At 41.0% G+C, this 21,929-nt stretch overlaps 1 protein-coding gene across 1 annotated transcript in view; it reads right to left on the bottom strand.

Annotated features, from left to right (window-relative positions):
* CATSPERB (cation channel sperm associated auxiliary subunit beta) overlaps window positions 1-21,929 on the bottom strand; it is a 184,180-nt gene that overhangs the window by 43,284 nt on the left and 118,967 nt on the right. Inside the window, 4 exon segments of the mRNA XM_070358214.1 lie at window positions 1,042-1,196; window positions 4,133-4,287; window positions 17,724-17,868; window positions 20,079-20,231. Of these exon segments, the coding sequence (XP_070214315.1) occupies window positions 1,042-1,196; window positions 4,133-4,287; window positions 17,724-17,868; window positions 20,079-20,231 (608 nt within the window).

Genomic DNA, 21,929 nt, shown 5'->3' on the forward strand with positions numbered 1-21,929 from the left:
GAGACAGAAGGTTCTACCATCATTGTGGAATAAAACCTAATGCCAACATCTGCTATATTATGTTTGCTTCCTGTCTGCATATCTACCTCTGAGGGAGGTGTTGGGTGGAGTATGGAGCTGTTGGCTGCTGCTGCTGCTGCTAAGTTGCTTCAGTTGTGTCCAACACTGTGCGACCCCATAGACGGGAGCCCACCTGGGATTCTCCAGGCAAGGACACTGGAGTGGGTTGCCATTTCCTTCTCCAATGCATGAAAGTGAAAAGTGAAAGTGAAGTCGCCCAGTCGTGTCTGACTCTTAGCAACCCCATGGACTGCAGCCCACCAGGCTCCTCCATCCATGGGATTTTCCAGGCAAGAGTACTGGAGTGGGGTGCCATTTCCTTCTCCAGCAGCTGTTGGCTATAGGAAATTATCTAGTTGATAGCCCAGTGGATGTACAATAGAGAGATTTCAACCTGGTGGAACAAGGCTCACCAGTTTGGGAACAGGTGAGTTTCTGGTAATCTGAGACTGTTCCTTTTCTGGTTGTTAGATGTGTGTGTGGGAGGGGGCAGTTGTAGAATTCATATTGTTTTTCAAAGATTTTAAGCCTTAAAGGCAGCTTTCAGGGTCATTGGCTCTTGCTAATATCTTGGGAGAAAGCATTCCTGAGAACTCTGCACACCCTGTCAGGCAGTATTTCATGCAGGATGGTCTCCTCTATGTTAGATTTGCTTGTCATAGGGCATATGACAACTGCCATGGGAGTGAGCTCTGAGGATAAGCAGTACCCAGTGTAGCCCAGACATTTTTGATACTCAGGACAACAAGCACACATTTCTTTAGCTTGGCTTGATGGTGCTGATAACCTGGCCCCATATTCCTAAAACTGGGGCACTGTGCAAAGCACCTTGAAGTCTACAAACGTGTATGACCTCGCAAGGTGTTCAAAAAGACTTACTCTCCTTGACTAAGAAAATTACTCCAAAAAAGTAGGCTCAAAATTTAGAATTTAGATACCAGTGTGCAATCTAAGTAAAATGTGAAGCTAATCAGTACCTACCTGGAGTGTATCAATTTTCCAAAGTGAATGTCATAGAATTGCTTAGTGTGTACTCTGTCCTTTGGTTCATTCTTGGGCACATATGCATAAAATATCATTTCATTTAAGGTGAGATACTGTGGAGCAAGGGCAGTGTCAAAGCCCATGTCAAAAGCCTGGAACATGAAAAAAGAAAATATTGAATTTATTTAGACTGCAAGGAGAACAAACTGTCAATCCTAAAGGAAATTAACCCTGAATATTCATTGGAAGGACTGATGCTGAAGATGAAGCTCGAATATTTTGGCCACCAGATGCAAAGAGCTGATTCATTGGAAAAGACTCCAATGCTGGGAAAGATTGAGGGCAGGAGAAGGGGGCTACAGAAGATGAGATGGGTGGATGACATCACCAACTCAGTGCCCATGAGTTGGAGCAAACTCCAGGAGATAGTGAAGGGACAGGGAAGCCTGGCGTGCTACAGTCCATGGGGCTTCAAAGACTTGGACACGATTTAGCGACTGAACAACAGCATAATTCCATTACAACAAAATACAAATAATGGATTTGCTTCCATTTCACATCAAAACAATACTGCTTTTCTTATCGATAGAAGGAATATCGCTGAATATCCACGCAGATGGGAGGGAAAACACACTTTTCTATTGAGGAGGAGAGGAAATTCTGAAGAGTTAAGTTCAGTTTAACATTCCTGTATAGAAGGCTGCAATGGCAGACAGGAGTGTCTTGTCTCACATGTGGGGGAGGAGTTTAGAAGTGCAGGTTCTAGAACTTGGTTCTTGTTTGGAGTATTCTGTAAGCAAGGGGCTGAGAAGCACCTCCTGACACTTGAGAGCTACTCCCACCATGTCATGCTGGTAACTCTGTACTGCTGCTGCTGAGTCCTCGAGGCTGGTGGTTCACAAGGCTTTTCCTCTCTCTCTCAACACAGACAACTTTGGACCAGATTTCTGATATGCAAGTCATCTTTCCAACATACCCTTCTCTGATGCTGACCTTGTCCAGCTTTGGGAAATTGTAGGAGTGAGAAGACAGGTGGGGACCAGTCCCCAGGGGATGCTGGAGTTGCCCTGGTTGCTGTGACATGAGGACGGAGGGGTAGATGCTGCAGTCTGATGGAGCAGCCATCATCAAGCAGTGCCGTTCAGACCCATGTTCTGTCATGCCTTTGCCTCTGGTCTCTGAAATTTGGGAACTCGCTGAGAAAGGGAAACAGATGCCAGGAGAATACACATGGGACTGAGCATGTATTGAACGGATGGCTTAAGGACTCTTGCAAACTGACAAGGCTTTAGGAGTTCTGTGTGACATTCGAGACTGGGAGTGGCAAGAACATCCCATGAAAGAATGTGCAAGTCCTGGCAAAGACAGTATAGTGACTAAAAACACAGGTCCTGAACCTGTTGCCCCAAACTGATTTGATGCCTGATTCCAGGAACTAACCAGTGGTGTGTATAATTTGGGGTGAATTATTTACCCTCCCTGTGCCTTGTTTTCCTTGTGGGTAAAATGAGGATAAGTAATTGTTATAAAGATTAAGCATTCACAACAGTATTTGGCACCTACTGAGAGCCAAACAAGGTTTATGGATCATGTGTATTCAGAGAGGACACAGATATAGTTTGTTTTGGGAGAGGGAGGTGATAATATTGAGTGCAAATTCCTTGAATGAAAATTCCTTGAATGCACTCACCCTGAGTATAAAAACCCATTTTGGCTTTTGATTTTAATAATTTAAACTTTCACGTAAGAGAACATTTTCTACAAATTGTGAAGTTAGTGAAAATTGAGGTAACTGCTTTTTTTGGTTAGGGCTACCCTGCTGATCACAGGATTTGATTTGTTTCTATGTAGCGCCACACAACAGACTGGTGAATAAATTACACAGGGAGTCACATGATGGCATCTTACTGTCACCAGGAAGTTCCACTTTTTTCCCTGTCAGTATCTCAGAAGACAGGGAAGTTAAAGCACCGTGTTCTGAACCACAGTCTTGGCCTGGTAATTTTGAGTGATTTATTAAAACTAGAGTCACCCTTGGAGAAGGCAATGGCACCCCCACTCCAGTACTCTTGCCTGGAAAATCCCATGGACAGAGGAGCCTGGTAGGCTGCAGTCCATGGGGTCGCTAAGAGTCAGACACGACTGAGCAACTTCACTTTGACTTTTCACTTTCATGCATTGGAGGAGGAAATGGCAACCCACTCCAGTGTTCTTGCCTGGAGAATCCCAGGAACAGAGGAGCCTGGTGGGCTGCCGTTTGTGGGGTCGCACAGAGTCGGACACGACTAAAGCAACTTAGCAGCAGTAGCAGTAGCAGCAGAGTCACCCTTTATTCTATATCCTTTAAGCTAAAGTGCAGATTTTATTAGATCCCAGTTAAAAAATCTGTTTATTTGCTGATATGCTGATGAGAACTCATTATCATGATTATGTGTTCTGTGATGAGTTTGTAGGTTCAAATATCTTTATAAGTTGGAGAAGGAAATGGCAACCCACTCCAGTATTTTTGCCTGGAGAATCCCATGGACAGAGAAGCCTGGTGGGCTACAGTCCCTGGGGTCGCAAAGAGTCGGACACGACTGAGCGACTTCACTTACTTACTTATCTTTATAAGTGGCCCATTGTACATTAAAATTATTAGAAAAATCTGCATGAAGTATCATCTGTGATGCAGATGATTATTCCTTTCTCTGTTAGCATTAGAAAAGGAAGAAACAAGTGAGGGTTAGTAAGAAAGAAAGGTCAACAGTGGGGAAAAACAGAACTCATGTTTCTTTAAGGTCAACCTTGAGAGAGTCAAACTCACCATAAACCTGGGTTGGATCTAGTTTAGAACATCTGGTGGTTTGCTGTGAAAACATTTATATGAAAATATTCCAGGTGAGTGTGTAAATCTATAAAGCTCTGTATGGGACTTAAAAGATTTTGGAGATGTTCCCTGATATATGAAAGTTTTTCCTTTAGTTAAAAATAGCAAAGAGTGTTAAGAGTGTTTGTCCCAAGGAAAACACTTTCCCTATTTCTCTGTATATAGAATATGACATCTATTAAAACAAGGCACACTGTTTCAACACATTAGATCACTGACCTGTCCAAAAATACCTTTAGAATTTCCAAAAGCAGCAGGTGATCCACCAGCTTCAAAGTGGTCTGGAGTCAGTTTATGTATGAATCCCATGTGGTCATAGTATAAAGTGAAAACTTTATCAGAAATAGATCCAATTTTACTATATTTTCCTAACCCTGTTAGGAAAGAAATGGATATCACTTGATATTGATACGATACACTTCAGTTCAGTTCAGTTGCTCAGTTGTGTCCGACTCTTTGCGACCCCATGGACTGCAGAACGCCAGGCTTCCCTGTCCATCACCAACTCCTGGAGCCTGCTCAAATTCACGTCCATTGAGTCAGTGACGCCATCAAACTATCTCATTCTCGGTCATCCCCCTCTCCTCTCGCCTTCAATCTTTTCCAGCATCAGGGTCTTTTCCAGTGAGTCCGTTCTTCACATCAGGTGGCCAACGTATTGGATGATACAACTAGAGAACTTTTAAAACTCTACCTTATAAAAACTCTATTTAAACTAAGAGGTGAGAGAAGTGCTCTGAGACTCCATAATTAGCAAATTCATGTTAGTTTTTGTTAAGTCCACGGAAAGTTTTTTTCCAAGCTCTATTTCATTAGCAGGTGGACAGTGAGCAGATGTCTGGAGGAAAGGGGGCTAGCTCCCCCTGGCGGTGGGTTCTCTTCATAACACTGAAATCAGACTCCCCAGTAGGTGGAAGTGGAGAAGGAAATGGCAACCCATCCAGTACGCTTGCCTGGAAAATCCCATGGACGAAGGAGCCTGGTAGGCTACAGTCCATGGGATCGCGAAGAGTCGGACACGACTGAGCGACTTCACTTTCACTTTTCACTCTCATACATTGGAGAAGGAAATGGCAACCCACTCCAGTGTTCTTGCCTGGAGAATCCCAGGGGCAGAGGAGCCTGGTGGTGTGCTGTCTATGGGGTCGCACAGGGTCGGACACGACTGAAGCGACTTAGCAGCAGCAGTAGGTGGAAGGCAGTGAGAAAATAACCCTCGGGGAGGCAAGGGGAATTATCAGTAGAGACCACTGGGTCATTAGCTATGCTAGGATTAATATGTTGAACCAGACTTGGTTATCTCATGTTTCTCCTGTGTCCTGGCAGTAATCTCGTGGTGCAGCAACATTCACTAGACCAGACATCGATCCACTGAAAGAGAGTGCGCCCTCTCCTGGATGGACGATGGACGCCCAAGTCTCAGTATGAGAAAAGCTGATATCCAAGCCCCAGCCACCAAGCCCTCTCATCCTCCCAGTTTGGCCAGGGTCTCCTGGCCCATTCTCCTGTCCCAACCCCTAAATACTGGAGTGACCCAGGACTCAGTTCTTAGATCTATTCCTCTCACTCTCTCAAGATATATGGTCCAGTCTCAGGTTTTTAAATACATCTTTATGTGGATGATTCCCAAATTGAAACCTCCCATCTGACTCTTTCCTGAATGCTAGACTTATCTATAACTGTCTAATGACATCTCCATATGCATGTCAGCCATGTATCTCCCACGGAAATGATCCCATACTACACTCCTAACCCTCACACAAACTTCCTCCATGTTCAGCCTTGTTACTCACCCAGTCGTGTCTGTTTGTGACCCCATGGACTGTAGCTCACCAGGTTCCTCTCCAGCAAGAATACTGGAGTGGGTAGCCATTCCCTTCTCTGCAGATCTTCTCAATCCAGAGATAAAACAATGGTCTCTCGCATTGCGGGAAGATTCTTTACCATCTGAGCCACTAGGGAAGTCCTCCTCATCTCCAATAAGGGAACTGCATTATTCCTGCTGCTCAGTCCAGAAACCATGGTGCCATTCTTAACACCTCTCTTTCTGTCACACCCTGTATCAAATCCATCAGGAAATCCTACTGACTTTAGCCTCGAGGGGTACATGTATAAAACCCAGCCTCTCTCACCAGAATCACCCTGGACAAGCCAATATATACATTTAGTTATTAAGAAATTTATGAGGAATTACCTCATGCAATTATGGAGGCTGAGAAGTTCTATGATCTGCTGTCTGCAAGGTAGAGAAGAAGTGCAAGCACCAGGACAGTTGGTGGTGTGACTCCTAATTGGAGCCCAAAGGCCTGAGAACTGGGTTGTTGGGTGGGAGAGCAGAAAACAAACGTCCCAACTTGAGCAGGTGCAACAAGAAGCAGAAGGGGTGAATTCCTCTCTCCTCCACCTTTTTGTTCTATTTAGGTCTTCAACAGACTGGATGATACCCACCCATACTGGGCAGGGCAGTCTATAGATTCAAATGTTAATCTGGTCCAGAAACAGCCACACAGACACGTGCAGAAATATGTTTACTATGGGCACCCCTTGGAATCATGATGCTGTGATCACTCACCTAGAGCCAGACACCCTGGAATGTGAAGTCAAGTGGGACTTAGGAAACATCACTACGAACAAAGCTAGTGGAGGTGACGGAATTCCAGTTGAGCTATTTCAAATCCTGAAAGATGATGCCGTGAAAGTGCTGCACTCAATACGCCAGCAAATTTGGAAAACTCAGCAGTGGCCACAGGACTGGAAAAGGTCAGTCTTCATTCCAATCCCAAAGAAACGCAATGCCAGAGAATGTTCAAACTACTGCACAATTGCACTCATCTCACATGCTAGTAAAGTGATGCTTAAAATTCTCCAAGCCAGGCTTCAGCAATACATGAACCATGAACTTCCAGATGTTCAAGCTGGTTTTAGACAAGGCAGAGGAACCAGAGATCAAATTGCCAACATCTGCTGGATCATCAAAAAAGCAAGAGAGTTCCAGAAAAACATCTATTTCTGCTTTCTTGACTATGCCAAAGCCTTTGACTGTGTGGATCACAATAAACTGTGGAAAATTCTGAAAGAGATGGGAATACCAGACCACCTGACCTGCCTCTTGAGAAACCTGTATGCAGGTCAGGAAGCAACAGTTAGAACTGGACATGGAACAACAGATGGGTTCCAAATAGGAAAAGGAGTACGTCAAGGCTGTATATTGTCACCCTGTTTATTTAACTTCTATGCAGAGTACATCATGAGAAATGCTGGGCTGGAAGAAACACAGCTGGAATCAAGATTGCTGGGAGAAATATCAATAACCTCAGATATGCAGATGACACCATCCTTATGGCAGAAAGTGAAGAAGAACTAAAGAGCCCCTTGATGAAAGTGAAAGTGGAGAGTGAAAAAGTTGGCTTAAAGCTCAACATTGAGAAAACAAAGATCATGGCATCTGGTCTCATCACTTCATGGCAAATAGATGGGGAAACAGTGGCAAACTTTATTTTTCTGGGCTCCAAAATCAGATGGTGACTGCAGCCATGAAATTAAAAGACTCTTACTCCTTGGAAGGAAAGTTATGACCAACCTAAATAGCATATTTAAAAGCAGAGACATTACTTTGTCAACAAAGGTCCGTCTAATCAAGGTTTTGGTTTTTCCAGTGGTCATGTATGGATGTGAGAGTTGGACTATAAAGAAAGCTGAGTGCCAAAGAATTGATGCTTTTGAACTGTGGTGTTAGAGAAGACTCTTGAGAGTCCCTTAGACTGCAAGGAGATCCAACCAGTCCATCCTAAAGGAGATCAGTCCTGGGTGTTCATTGGAAGGACTGATGTTGAAGCTGAAACTCCAATGCTTTGGCCACCTGGTAGGAAGAGCTGACTCATTTGAAAAGACCCTGATGCTGGGAAAGATTGAGGGCAGGAGGAGAAGGGGACGAGAGGGGATGAAATGGTTGGATGGTATCACTGACTCAATGGACACGGGTTTGGGTGGACTCCAGGAGTTGGTGATGGACAGGGAGGCCTGGCGTGCTGCGGTTCCTGGGGTTGCAAAGAGTCGGACACGACTGAGTGAATTGAACTGAACTGGTAGCTCAGATGGTAAAGAATCTGCCTGCAATGTGGGAGACCTGGGTTCGATCCCTGGGTTGGGAGGATCCCCTGGAGGAGAGCATGGCAACCCACTCCAGTGTTCTTGCCTGGAGAATTCATTCCATGGACAGAGGTGCCTGGTGGGCGGTCAGAAGAGTGGGACATGACTGAGCGACTTTCACTGGCTCAGTCAAGTTGACACATGAAATTAACCATTACAATTACTAAGGTTCAATATGCCGTATTTCATCTATAAACATAAGATAGACTTTTTTCATATTTTAACATCTTGGAAATGAACATTTTATAATTGATGTTTTATAATCATCGTCCACTAGGTGGCACTGATGCCATAGTAGTCAATTAGCTATGGGGGCTATATCAGTATTGTCTCCGTTCTTTATATTGTCATTACTTCCCTGGATCATTGGTATAATACATATTGAGTTATAATGCTGCTTAAAATGCTTTAAAATATTACATTATAATTTGGTATTGAAACAAAATTACTGTGGGTTCAGCAAGAGAGGAAAACAAAGCACGGCCTATATTCATCAAAAAAAGCAAATGGCACTAAAGAATTACCACACTACCGCATTTTCTTGTAGAACATTCACCAACTATTTTATATGACCTAAGAGGAAAGAAGCCTATAAGTAGATAAATTTACATGTTTTACTGTGAAGATACGCATGAAATTATTGCCTTATCACACACCAAGCTGGGGAAATAACGTCAGCATAATCCATGCATCACCCATGATCATTATTAAAACACTGTGTTAAAGTTTAACTGGAAGAGTTATTCCTTTCTTTCTGTGAATAGAACCAGGTGTATCTTATACTCAATAAAGCTCATATTTGATGAAATACGTTTATAACATTCTTCTGTTGGTTTTGCATATGAACAACTTGTTGTGCATGAACAGTTGGTCAGCCGTGTCAGACTCTTTGTGACACCATGGACTGTAGTCCGCCAGGCTCCTCTGTCCATGGGATTTTCCAGGCAAGTGTACTGGACTCGGTTGCCATTTCCTCCACAGGAGATCTTCCTGACCCAGGGATCACACCTGCGTCTCCTGTGCTTCCTGCTTTGGCAGGCTGAGTGTTTACCAGTGAGCCACTTTGGTTGAACTGGCTCCAGATTCTTAGGTAACCTTTTTCTCCAAAGGTTCTTTAAAAGAATATGTGATGTTATTTGTTGCAGCAGAGAAAAAACCAAGGTTGGCTTGATTCTTTTGTGCCTTTAACATTGATTTACATTTTCTACTTCAAATAATCCAGAAGTGTTTTTGCTTTCTTTATTGGTTTTGCTTTCAGCTAAAAATTTAATGTCTTATCAATTTTGGTTTCCTTTATTCTTACTATTTTCAGTATTGATTCATTCATTCATATTACAGAGCTACAATGTGCCAGGAAGAGAAATACGGAACCACCACCTTTGTTCATCACAGAAAATCCCCACCACTTATAAGTTCTCGATCTTTAGCATCAATATTTGTCATCTGAGATTCTACTTACTTATTCATTCTATATGTAGACATGTTTCTATAGTTTATACCTATGATTTTTAATAGTTTATATTGTCAAGTTAGTTTAGTTTTCTTAAGTGTTGGTTATTTTTACTATTTCCAAAGTAATCTTGCTTAGTCTATTTTGACTTTTGTTTCTAATATGTGTTTATTCTCTATTTGACTGTTCCCCTGGATCCATTCTCTGACTCTTTTTCTTGTTTGTTGCACTGAAAGGCTCATCCCTTTGAATTTCAATCTGTTGCTGTTCAGTTGCTAAGTTGCGTCTGACTCTTTGTGACCCCATGAACATCTAGGCTTCCCTGTCCTTCATTATTTCTCTGAATTTGCTCAAACTCATTTTCAGTGAGTCAGTGATGCCATCTGACCATCTCACCCTCTGTTGCCTTCTCTTATTTCCTTCAATCTTTCCTAGCATCAAGATCTTTTCCAAAGAGTCAGCTCTTCACATCAGGCCGAAGTATTGGAGCTACTTGTGCTGTTTCTAGCAGGCTTCTGATTGCCAAACCAAGTAAAGGGAGAGCCATATATCATTTACCCAACTCTACCTCTTACAAGCTGTGGATATCAATTTAATCTGTAAAAGTAACTAACACTACCCATGTCACCTTGGTTGTGGTGAATATTAAATGAGATGATACTTGTAACATTCTGAATACAACTGCAGTAGCTCAGCGTGTGGGAGCTGTTAGTATTAATCGTCTTTGGGTAGAGTGACATTAATAAATGAGAATAAAGCATGTTTCAGAGTTCCCCTGCTTTAGGGTTGTTCACAGGATCCTACTTTTGTAGATCCTAAAAATCTACCACCACCACCCCATCCCTGCCAGAGGATTCTGGGAAGACGGTAGAGTAGGTTGCACTAGGAATCTCTCACCCCACATGGACAACAATTGCACTGGAAGATTCTATCTGATGTAACTCTTTGGGAACTCTGGAGTCTATTGAAGGCTTGCAACTTTCAGAGGAAGACTTGGATAGTAAATTGTGGTTAATTTCAGCTCTTAACACAGAAGAAGCTACCCATCCTCCATTTTCAGTCTCATGGCAAACAGTTATGCATGTGTTTCTGGGGCAGTTGCACACAGCTTACAGGAACCAGAGTGGGCAAAAAGAACTTTGTCCTCCAAATATTGCGGATCTGTGTTGTTTGCTGATTGTGGCTTCTTATCACACAAGTGCAGAAAAAAGGAGGGTGGCCATTCTTTTTGCTCATCTCTCAGTGTTGCAAGTCTCACTCTCCCCTGGCTGAAATGACTTCCAGGGAATTTAAAGGGCCTGGGCTTTTCCAACCCTTATTTACTCCTTAATTTCTCCCCCTTATCCATTTTTAGAACCAGATATTAAAGACTAGACATCTCAGTTATTATCAGAAAGACTAAAGATAAAAAGTGATAGTTAAGATTTAGAGAAAAGAGAACACTTGTACACTCTTGGTGGGAATGTAAATTGGTGCAGCCACTGTGAAAAACAGTGTGAAGACACCATAAAATATTAAGACTGAAAATACCATATGATCCAGCAATTCAACTTTTGGGTATATATCCAAAGGAAATGAAATCACTATCTTGAATAGATAGTTACATCCCCATTTTCATTAAAGCATTGTTCAGAATAACTGAAATATGGAAACAACCTCAATGTTCACCAACAGATGAATCGATAAAGAAAATGTGGTACATATACACAAAAGAATATTATTTGGCCACTAAAAAGAAGGAAACCCTGCCATATGCAACAATGGAGGAAACTTGAGGGCATTATGCTAAATGAAATAAGTCAGAGAAAGTACTATAGGACCTCATTTATATGTTGAACCTATAAAAAAGTCAGTATCACATAAAGTATCTCCTCTGACCACAAGGAGATGATGTTAAAAATCATTAACAAAGAAACTGTAAAATTCCAAAATTGTGGGAACTAAATAAAGCACATTAAAACTAGCAACTACCAAAGAATAAATCACAAGGGAAACTGTAAAATACTTAGAGGCAAATGAAAATGAAACTACAATATGCCAAAACTTACGGGACGAAGTGAAAGTGGTACTATGGGAGTAATTTGTTACTATAAATATTTACATTAAAAATAAGGAAGAAACAAGAGCCTATTATATGGAGTGAAGTAAGTCACAAAGAGAAAAACAAATATTAACGTATATATATGGAATCTAGAAAGATGGTACTGATGACCCTACTTGCAGGGCAGCAATGGAGACCGCAGACATAGAGAACAGACTTGTGGTCACAGTGGTGGGGGGAGGAAGGAGAGAGTGGGATGAATGGAGAGAGTAACACGGAACCAAATACACTACCATCTGTAAAATAGATAGTCAATCGGAATTTGCTGTACAACTCAGGGAACTCAAACTGGGGCTCCGTAAAAACCCTAGAGAGGTGGGCTGGGACAGGAGGTGGTAGGGAGGTTCAAGAGTCAGGGGACAGATGTATACCTATGGCTGATTCACGTTGATGTACGACAGAAACCACCACAATATTGTAAAGTAATTATCCTTCAATTAAAAATAAATGCATTTTTTAAAAATTAAAAAAAGGAGTAACTGAGTGAAGGGAATCAAAGACTACAAAATTTCAATTATAAAATGAATAAGTCACGGAGATGAACAGGAATATCTTGGAGATGCTGCAACTTTGTTTCTAATAAAGCAAATATTGCAATAAAGTGAGTCACATGAATTTTTTTGATTTCCCAGTGTATATAATGCAACTGATCAATGTGATTGATCAATGATCAATGCAATGAAATAAAGGAAAACAATAGAATGGGAAAGACTAGAGATCTCTTCAAGAAAATTAGAGACACAAAGGGAACATTTCATGCAAAGATGGGCACAATAAAGGACAGAAATGTTATGGACCTAACAGAAGCAGAAGATATTAAGAGGTGGCAACAACATGACCCAGATAACCACAATGGCTTGATCACTCACCTAGAGCCAGACACCCTGGAATGTGAAGTCAAGTGGGCCTTAGGAAGCATCTTTATGAACAAAGCTAGTGGAGGTGATGGAATTCCAGGTGAGCTATTTCAAATCCTAAAAGATGATGCTGTGAAAGTGCTGCACTCAATATGCCAGCAAATTTGGAAAACTCAGCAGTGGCCACAGGACTGGAAAAGGTCAGTTTTCATTCCAATCCCAAAGAAAGGCAATGCCAAAGAATGTTCAAACTACTGCACAATTGCACTCATCTCACATGCTAGTAAAGTAATGCTCAAAATTCTCTAAGCCAGGCTTCAACAGTACGTGAACTGTGAACTTCCAGATGTTCAAGGTGGATTTAAAAAATGCAGAGGAACCAGACATCAAATCATCAATATCCACTGGATCATCGAAACAGCAAGACAGTTCCAGAAAAACGTCTACTTCTACTTTATTGACTACGCCAAAGCCTTTGATTGTGTGGATCACAACAGTGGAAAATTCTTCAAGAGATCAGAATACCAGACCACCTTACCTGCCTCCTGAGAAATCTGTATGTGGGTCAAGAAGCAAGTTAGAACTGGACATGGAACAACAGACTGGTTCCAAATTGGGAAAGAAGTATGTCAAGGCTGTATATTGTCACCCTGCCTATTCAACTTATATGCAGAGTACATCATGCAAAATCCTGGGCTAGATGAAGCACAAGTTGGAATCAAGATTGCCGGGAGAAATGTCAATAACCTCAGATATGCAGATGACATCACCCTTATGGGAGAAGAACTAAAGAGCCTCTTGATGAAGGTGAAAGAGGACAGTGAAAAAGCTGGCTTAAAACTCAACTTTCAAAAAACGAAGATCGTGGCATCCAGTCCCATCACTTCATGACAAATAGATGGGGAAATAGTGGAAACAGTGACAGACTTTATTTTCTTGGGCTCCAAAATCACTGCAGATAATGACTGCAGCCATGAAATTAAAAGACGCATGCTTCTTGGAAGAAAAGTTATGACCAACCTAGACAACATATTGAAAAGCAGAGACATTACTTTCTCAACAAAGGTCCACCTAGTCAAAGCTATGGTTTTTCCAGTGGTCATGTATGGACGTGAGAGTTGGACTATAAAGAAAGCTGAGCACCAAAAAATTGATGCTTTTAAACTGTGGTGTTGGAGAAGACTCTTGAGTGTCCCTTGGACAGCAAGGAGATAAACTAGTCAATCCTAAAGGAAATCAAGACTGATATTCACTGGAAGGACTGATGCTGAGGCTCAAGCTTCAATACTTTGGCCACCTGATGCAAAGAACTGACTCACTGGAAAAGACCCAGATGCTGGGAAAGATTGAAGGCAGGAGGAGAAGGGATGAGAGGATGAGATGGTTGTATGGCATCACCAACTCAATGAATATGAGGTTGAGTAAACTCCAGGAGATGGTGCAGGACAGGGAAGCCTAGCATGCTGCAGTCCATGGGGTCACAAACAGTTGGACACCACTGAGCAACTGAACAACAACAACATTGTACAGGAGGCAGCGACCAAAGTCATCCCAAAGAAAAAGAAATGCAAGAAGGTAAGTGGTTGTCTGAGGAGGCTTTACAAAGAGCCAAGAAAAGAAGAGAAAGGCAAGGGAGAAAAGGAAAGATAAAACCAAATAAACACAGAGCTCCAGAGAATAGCAAGGAGAGATAAGAAGGCCCTCTTAAATGAGCAATGCAAATAATAGAGGAATGCAATACAATGGGAATGACTAGAAATCTCTTCAAGAAAATTAGAGACACTGAGGGATCATTTCGTGCAAGGATGGGCACAATAAAGGACAGAAATGGTATGGACCTAGCAGAAGCAGAAGATATTAAGATGAGATGGCTAGAATACATAGAAGAACTATACAAAAATGGTCTTAAAGACCTGGATAATTGTGATGGTGTGGTCACTCACCTAGAGCCAGACATCCTGGAGTGCAAAGTCAAGTGGGTCTTAGAAAGTATTACTACAGCAAAGCTAGTGGGCATAATGGAATTCCAGCAGAAATATTTAAAATCCAAAACGATAATGCTGTTAAAGTGCTGCACTCAATATGTCAGCAAATTTGGAAAACTCAGCAGTGGCCACAGAACTGGAAAATGGTCAGTTTTCATTCCAATCTCAAAGAAAGGCAATGCCAAAGGATGCTCAAACTACCGCACAATTGCTTTCCTTTCACATGCTAGTAACTGCTACTGCTGCTGCTAAGTCGCTTCAGTCGTGTCCGACCCTGTGCGACCCCATAGATGGCAGCCCACTAGGCTCCTTCGTCCCTGGGATTCTCCAGGCAAGAACACTCGAGTGGGTTGCCATTTCTTTCTCCAATGCATGAAAGTGAAAAGTGAAAGTGAAGTCGCTCAGTCGTGTCCGACTCTTAGCGACCCCATGGACTGCAGCCCACCAGGCTCCTCCGTCCATGGGATTTTCCAGGCAAGAGTACTGGAGTAGGGTGCCATTGCCTTCTCCAACATGCTAGTAAAGTTATGGTCAAATCCTTCAAGCTAGGCTTCAACAGCATGTGAACTGAGAACTCTCAGATGTATAGCTGGATTTAGAAAAGGCAGAGGAACCAGAGATCAAATTGCCAACATTTACTGGGTCATAGAAAAAGCAAGAGAGTTCCAGAAAAACATCTATTTCAGCTTCATTGACTCCATTAAAGACTTTGACTGTGTGGATCACAAAAAACTGTGGAAGATTCTGAAAAAGATCGGAATGCCAGATACATTATCTGTCTCCCAAGAGACCTGTATGTCTGTCAAGAAGCAATTGCTAGAACCGGACATTGAACAACTGACTGGTTCAAAAAACTGGGAAAGGAGTACGACAAAGCTATATATTGTCACCCTGCTTATTAAACTTATATGCAGAGTACATCATGAGAAACGCTGGGCTGGATGAAGCACAAGCTGGAATCAAGATTCTGGGAAGAAATATTAATAACTTCAGTTATGCAGATGACACCACCCTTATGGCAGAAAGTGAAAAGGAACTTTAGTTCCTTTAGCCTCTTGATGAAAGTGAAAGAGGAGCGTGGAAAAGCTGGCTTAAAACTCAACACTCAGAAAACAAAGATTATGGTATTCGATCCCATCACTTTATGGCAAATAGATGGGGAAACAATGGAAACAGTGACAGACTTTATTTTTGGGGGCTCCAAAATCACTGCAGATGGTACTGCATCCATGAAATTAAAAGACACTTGCTCCTTGGAAGAAAAGCTATGACCATCTTAGACAGCGTATTAAAAAGCAGAGACATTGCTTTGCCAATAAAGGTCCGTCTAGTCAAAGCTATAGTTTTTCCAGTAGTCATGTACAGATGTGAGAGTTGGACCATAAAGAAAGTTGAGCACCAAAGAACTGATGCTTTTGAACTGTGGTGTTGGAGAAGACTCTTGAGAGTCCCTTGGACAGCAAGGAAGTTAAACCACTCAATCCTAAAGGAAATCAGTCCTGAGTATTCATTGGAAGGACTGATGCTAAAGCTGAAGCTCTCATACTCTGGCCACCTGATGCCAAGAACCGACTCATTGGAAAAGACCCTGAGGCTGGGAAAGATTGAAGGCAGGAGAAGGGGACAACAGAGGATGAGATGGTTGGATGGCATCACTGACTCAGTGGACATGAGTTTTAGCAAGGTCCAGGAGTTGGTGATGGACTGGGAAGCCTGGAATGCTACAGTCCATGTGGTCACAAATAGTTGACCTGACTAGTGACTGATCAACAATAACAACAACCTCTTCACACCCAGAAGGAAGATTGCTATCAAAAGACCAGAAAATAACAAGTGTTGGCAATGTTATGGAGAAACTGGAACCATTTTACACTGGAAATCAGAATGTAAAATATTACAGTGCTGTGTAAAATAGTATTGCAGATCCTCAAAAAATTAAAAGTAAAATTATCATATGATTCTGAAATGCCACTTCTGAGTATATACCCAAAAGAATACGACCCAGAGGGATGGTATGGGGAGGGAGGAGGGAGGAGGGTTCAGGATGGGGAACACATGTATAAAAAAAGAAAAAAAGAAAAAAAAAAAAGAATTAAAAGCAGGTCTTAAAGATGTATCTGTATACCTGTGTTCGTGGCAACACTATTCACAATAGATAAACACAGAAGCAACCCAAGTGTCCACTGATGGACAAATGGACAAGCTAAATGTCATCTATATAGTACAATTATTATTCAGCCTTAATCATGAAGAAAACCCTGATACAAGCTATTATATGTATGAAGCTTAAGGCCATTATGCTATGTGAAATAATCTAGTCACAAATAATCTAGTCACAAAAGGACAAATACTGTATGATTCCACTTATATGAGGCACCAGAGTAATCAAAATCATAGAAACAAAAAATAGAATGGTAGTTGTGAGAAGCTGTGGGGAAGAAGGGTGTGGGGATTTATTTTCAAAAGGTATAAAGTTTTAAGATGAAGAGAGTTAAGGAGATGGATGTTGGTGATGGTTGCAGAATATTTGCATGTATTTAACACCACTGATGGAGAAGGCAATGGCACCCCACTCCAGTACTCTTGCTTGGAAAATCCCATGGATGGAGGAGCCTGGTGGGCTGCAATCCATGGGGTTGTGAAGAGTCGGACACGACTGTGTGACTTCACTTTCACTCTTCACTTTCATGCATTGGAGAAGGAAATGGCAACCCACTCCAGTGTTCTTGCCTGGAGAATCCCAGGGATGGGGGAGCCTGGTGGGCTGCCGTCTATGGGGTCGCACAGAGTCGGACACGACTGAAGCGACTTAGCAGCAGCAGCAGCAGCAGCACTGAGGCCTTCCCAGGTGGTGCTTGTGGTAAAGAACCCACCTGCCAATGCAAGAGACATAAGAGATGCAGGTTCGATCCCCGGGTCAGGAAGAGCCCCTAGAGGAGGGCATCGCAACCCACTCCAGTATTCTTGCCTGGAGAAGCCCATGGACAAAGGAGCCTGGCGGGTAAGTCCATAGGGTTGCAAAGAATTGGACACAAGTGAAGTGACTGAGCACATATCTAATACCACTGAACTGTATACTTAGAATGGTTAAGATGTTAAATTTTGTTATGTTTATTTTTATTACTGTAAAACATTTAAAAAATCCATCTAAAACCCCTAATATGTCTGAGACCTTAGGATCAGTTCATTAATATGGCAGATTTAAAAATACATCTTCTAACCCTTGGCTCACAGGTAGTGCTTATACCAGTAAAAGTGAATTCCTCACCTGCCTTTGTCAAGTAAACCTTTCCACTTTGGGAAACAAGCGTAATATCTGAAGTATAAAAACTATGGTAAGTATTCTTTATGATATCATCATGAAAGTCAGCTATTAAATCAAAGGTGTTGCCGCCATCAATTGAAAGCCATACCTAAGGGAATAGAAAGACAATACCTCACTAAAGAGCTGCCATGTAACAGTCAGCAATTACCTAATCTTCCTACATAAGAAAGTCAGGCAGCATAAGCATACTCCCACATCCATCATGCATTCATCCCCCCTCACACACACAAGTGTAAAGGCTCCTTATGTACTTGGTCAGCCCTCGATCCCCTTCCTAGAGTTTGCAACAGTGCATGTGGCAATCTTCAGTTTTATAAAAGATGCATAAAAGAACAAAGTTATTTCATTATCTCTCAACTGGGTCCTCCTTGTTCATAAAATGATGAAGTGTTAGATGAATTGCTGTATGGAGGAGAGTGCTTACCCATATTAAAACGGGTAAATGCTTATCCATATTAAAATGACTTTTTGCTGAATTCCTCTAACAGGTTTTTTTGTTTGTTTGTTTTTTGCAGTATCTTCAGAGTTTTCTACATAGAAGATCATATCACCTGTGAACACAGATAATTTTGCTTCTTGCTTTTATACGCAGATACTTTAAAATTTCTTTTTCTTGTCTAATAGCTCTGGTCAGAACTTCTAGTACTATACTGAATAGAAGTGGTGAGAGTGTGCTTCCTTGCCTTATTCCTTCCTTACCTTAGAGGAAAAGCTGTAAGTCTTTCACTGTTGAGTATAACGTTCATTGTGTGTTTCTTGTATGAGGTTTTTATCATGTTTAGGTGGTTTTCTTCTATTTCTAGTCTACTACATGTTTTTATCATGAAAGTATGTTGAATTTTATCAAATGCTCTTTTGTATCAACTGAGATGATGTGATTATTTTCCCCCTTCATTCTGTTAATGTGGTATATTACACTGTTCAATTTTCATATGTTTAACCATCTCTGTGTTACAGGAACAAATTCCACTTGGTCGTGGTATGTACAATCTTTTTAATTTCATTGCTGAATTCAGTTTCCTAGTATTTTGTTGAGAATTTTTGTATCAATGTTGTCTAGGGATTTGATTTATAGTTTTCTTGTAGTATTCTTATTTGACTTTGATATCAGGTTAATGGTGGTCTTAAAAAATGACCTTGAAAATATTCATTCCTCTTCATTTTTTTTCTTCCCTTTGGCAAGAGTTTGAAGAGGTTTAGTATTAATTCTTCTTTAAAATTTGACCAATTCACCAATGAAGCCATATGGCCTTGGACTTCTCTTTGTTGGGAGGTTTGATTACCGATTCAATTTCCTAACTAGTTATTGGTCTGCTCAGATTTATTTTTTCATGATTTAAGAATTAGTAGGTTGTGTGTTTCTGGGAATTTACCTATTTGTTCTAGGTTATCCAGTTTGTTAGCATACAAAACTATTCATAATATTCTCATATCCTCCTCATTTCTGTGGCATCAGTTGTAACATCCCCTCTTTCAATTTTTAGACGAATCTTCTCTTTCTTAGTTTACCTAGTTAAGTTTTGTCAACAAACCAGGTCTTAATTTAACTGCTTTCTTCTATTCCCTATTACATTTATCTTTCTTCTATTCTTTATTATATCCTTCCTTTTGTTAGCTTTCAGTTTGTGGCTCTTCTTTTTTTAGTTCCTTAAGTTGTAAAATTAGGTTGCCCATCCTCCTAGGCAACTATTTAATTCTGTTGTCTCTTTCCTCAAATCCCCTCCCCTCTACATTTCTCCTCCATCATCACTCATAAATAATTCTGATTTTTTTTGTGTGAGAAAATAAAAGATAAATTCCCACATCCTCCATTACCATAGCTCCCCACCTAACTGCTTTTGAACCCCAAAACCCTTCCTCCCTCCACTTACTATTGTTTGTGCTGAGATCAATCTCTTCACTAGTTCATATAGATTATCTCCTCTCACCTCTTCAGAAATGTCTCTCCAGCAGTTTGTTCTCTTTCCTGCATCATTAATTTTTCCCTCTCTACCAAATAATTCCTGAAAGCACACATCATAATTCCTTCTGTCTTAAAAAAAAAAAAAAAAAAACTCTTCTTTTGACCTTTCCTTTTTCAAATACTGTCACATTTCCCTGTTCCACTTTTCAGCAAAACTTTGCAAAAGATTTGCTTGTATTCACTGTCACCAATTCCTTTCTTCTCATTCTCTCTTCATTAGGCTTTCCACCTCCCTGACCATCAGAACAACTCCATTCTTAATGTATATCCATTCAGCATAGAGTAAGTGAAGAATTTACATCTATACTAGAGTGTAAAGTTTAATCTATACATACCTGATTACCGTAAGCATACAGAAAATGGCTTCGTGGGTGGAATATCATTCCAACAGGAGAAGAGAATGATGAAGGAAAAGAGAAAGGTGGAAATTTTTGTATTAAGTCTGGTTTGTTGTGTTTTAGGATCCTCACAGAGACAATGGTATTTTTCTAGAAATAGATAAACAAAGAAGGAGCAAATTGTAAGGTTTCTTTGCACCAACAGTACTATGTCTATGTTACAATTTTTAGAGTTTCTTGTTACCTGGATTTTGATTAAGATAGGGATACAACCTTTAACAGCATAGAATTGAAAGGATTAGCAGCTATTGGTATCTCTTTACTCTGCTTCCCTCTACTGTATAGGTCCATCTTGTAGATATTGAACATAAAGTAAAGAGGATTAAATAATTTGTCCAAGGTTTTAAAATAAATGTCAAGGGATTTATTGTAGACTCATTACTGAACTTGACAGACTCCAATGCCCATTCACCAGAACTATAATGTCAAATTACTTTTTAAAATATGAACCCCTAGGCTACACTACAGTTCTGTCAGATCATGATTCTGGTGGGGATCAGAATATGTACCCCAAGGTATGACATTTTGGTATAAAGTTTATTTCATGCTGATATTTTAGATTCAAAAGATGCAACAAATTTCTTCCCTCATCTGACTAAAAGCAGCAATATCTGGAATATAAGGCTGCCATTAATTTCTCTTCAGAGCATATCTACTCCTAGAAGGCAGCATGCGAACAAAACCTACCCCAGATCCCTTCTGCAGGGGAGCTTTAAGGCCCACAAGAGACAGAAAAATCATTCAAGCTTATTCAAACAAATATTATCATGGACTTTCTTAACTCCTGTTTGTTCTCCTGTAAACCCATTACCTTTTCACTTGTTTTCTTTCAAGTATCCTTCTCACTCAATTTCTTAAACTATTAAGATGGTATATAACCTCCAAAATTTAACTACCTTTTGAGTTATTCATCACTGACTTTCACCCATATGTTTGTGCATTCAGTTCACAGTCAGTTGTGTCTGACTCTTTGCAACCTCATGGACTGAAGCATGCCAGTCTTCCCTGTCCATCACCAACTCCTGGAGCTTGCTCAAACTCATGTCCATCAAGTTGGTGATGCCATCCAACCATCTCATCCTCTGTTGTCCCTTTCTCCTCTTGCCTCCAATCTTTCCCAGCATCATGGTTTTTTCCAAGGAGTCAGTTCTTTGCATCAGGTGGCCAAAGTACTGGAGTTTCAGCTTCAGCATCAGTCCTTCCAGTGCACATTCAGTTTTGATTTCCTTTAGAATTGACTGGTTTGATGTCCTTGCAGTCCAAGGGACTCTCAAGAGTCTTCTCCAACACCACAGTTCAAAAGCATTGATTCTTCGGCACTCAGCTTTCTTTATAGTCCAACTCTCACATCCAATACATGACTACTGGAAAAACCATAGCTTTGATTAGATGAACCTCTGTCAGCAAAGTAATGTCTCTGCTTTTTAATATGCTGTCTAAGTTGGTCATAGCTTTTCTTCCAAGGAGCAAGTGTCTTTTAATTTCATGGCTACAGTCACCATCTGCAGTGATTTTGGAGCCCCCACCAAAATAAAGTCTGTCACTGTTTCCATTGTTTCCCCATCTATTTGCCATAAAGTGATGGGACTGGATGCCATGATCTTCATTTTTTGAAAGCTGATTTTTTTTAAAAATATACATTTATTTATTTTAATTGGAGGTTAATTACTTCACAATATTGCAGTGGTTTTGCCATACATTGACATGAATCCGCCATGGGTGTACATGTGTTCCCCATCCTGAACCCCCCTGCCACCTCCCTCCCCATCCCATCCCTCTGGGTCATCC

This window comes from Bos mutus, chromosome 21, assembly GCF_027580195.1.
Source record: "Bos mutus isolate GX-2022 chromosome 21, NWIPB_WYAK_1.1, whole genome shotgun sequence".
In the NCBI taxonomy this organism is placed as follows: domain Eukaryota; kingdom Metazoa; phylum Chordata; class Mammalia; order Artiodactyla; family Bovidae; genus Bos; species Bos mutus.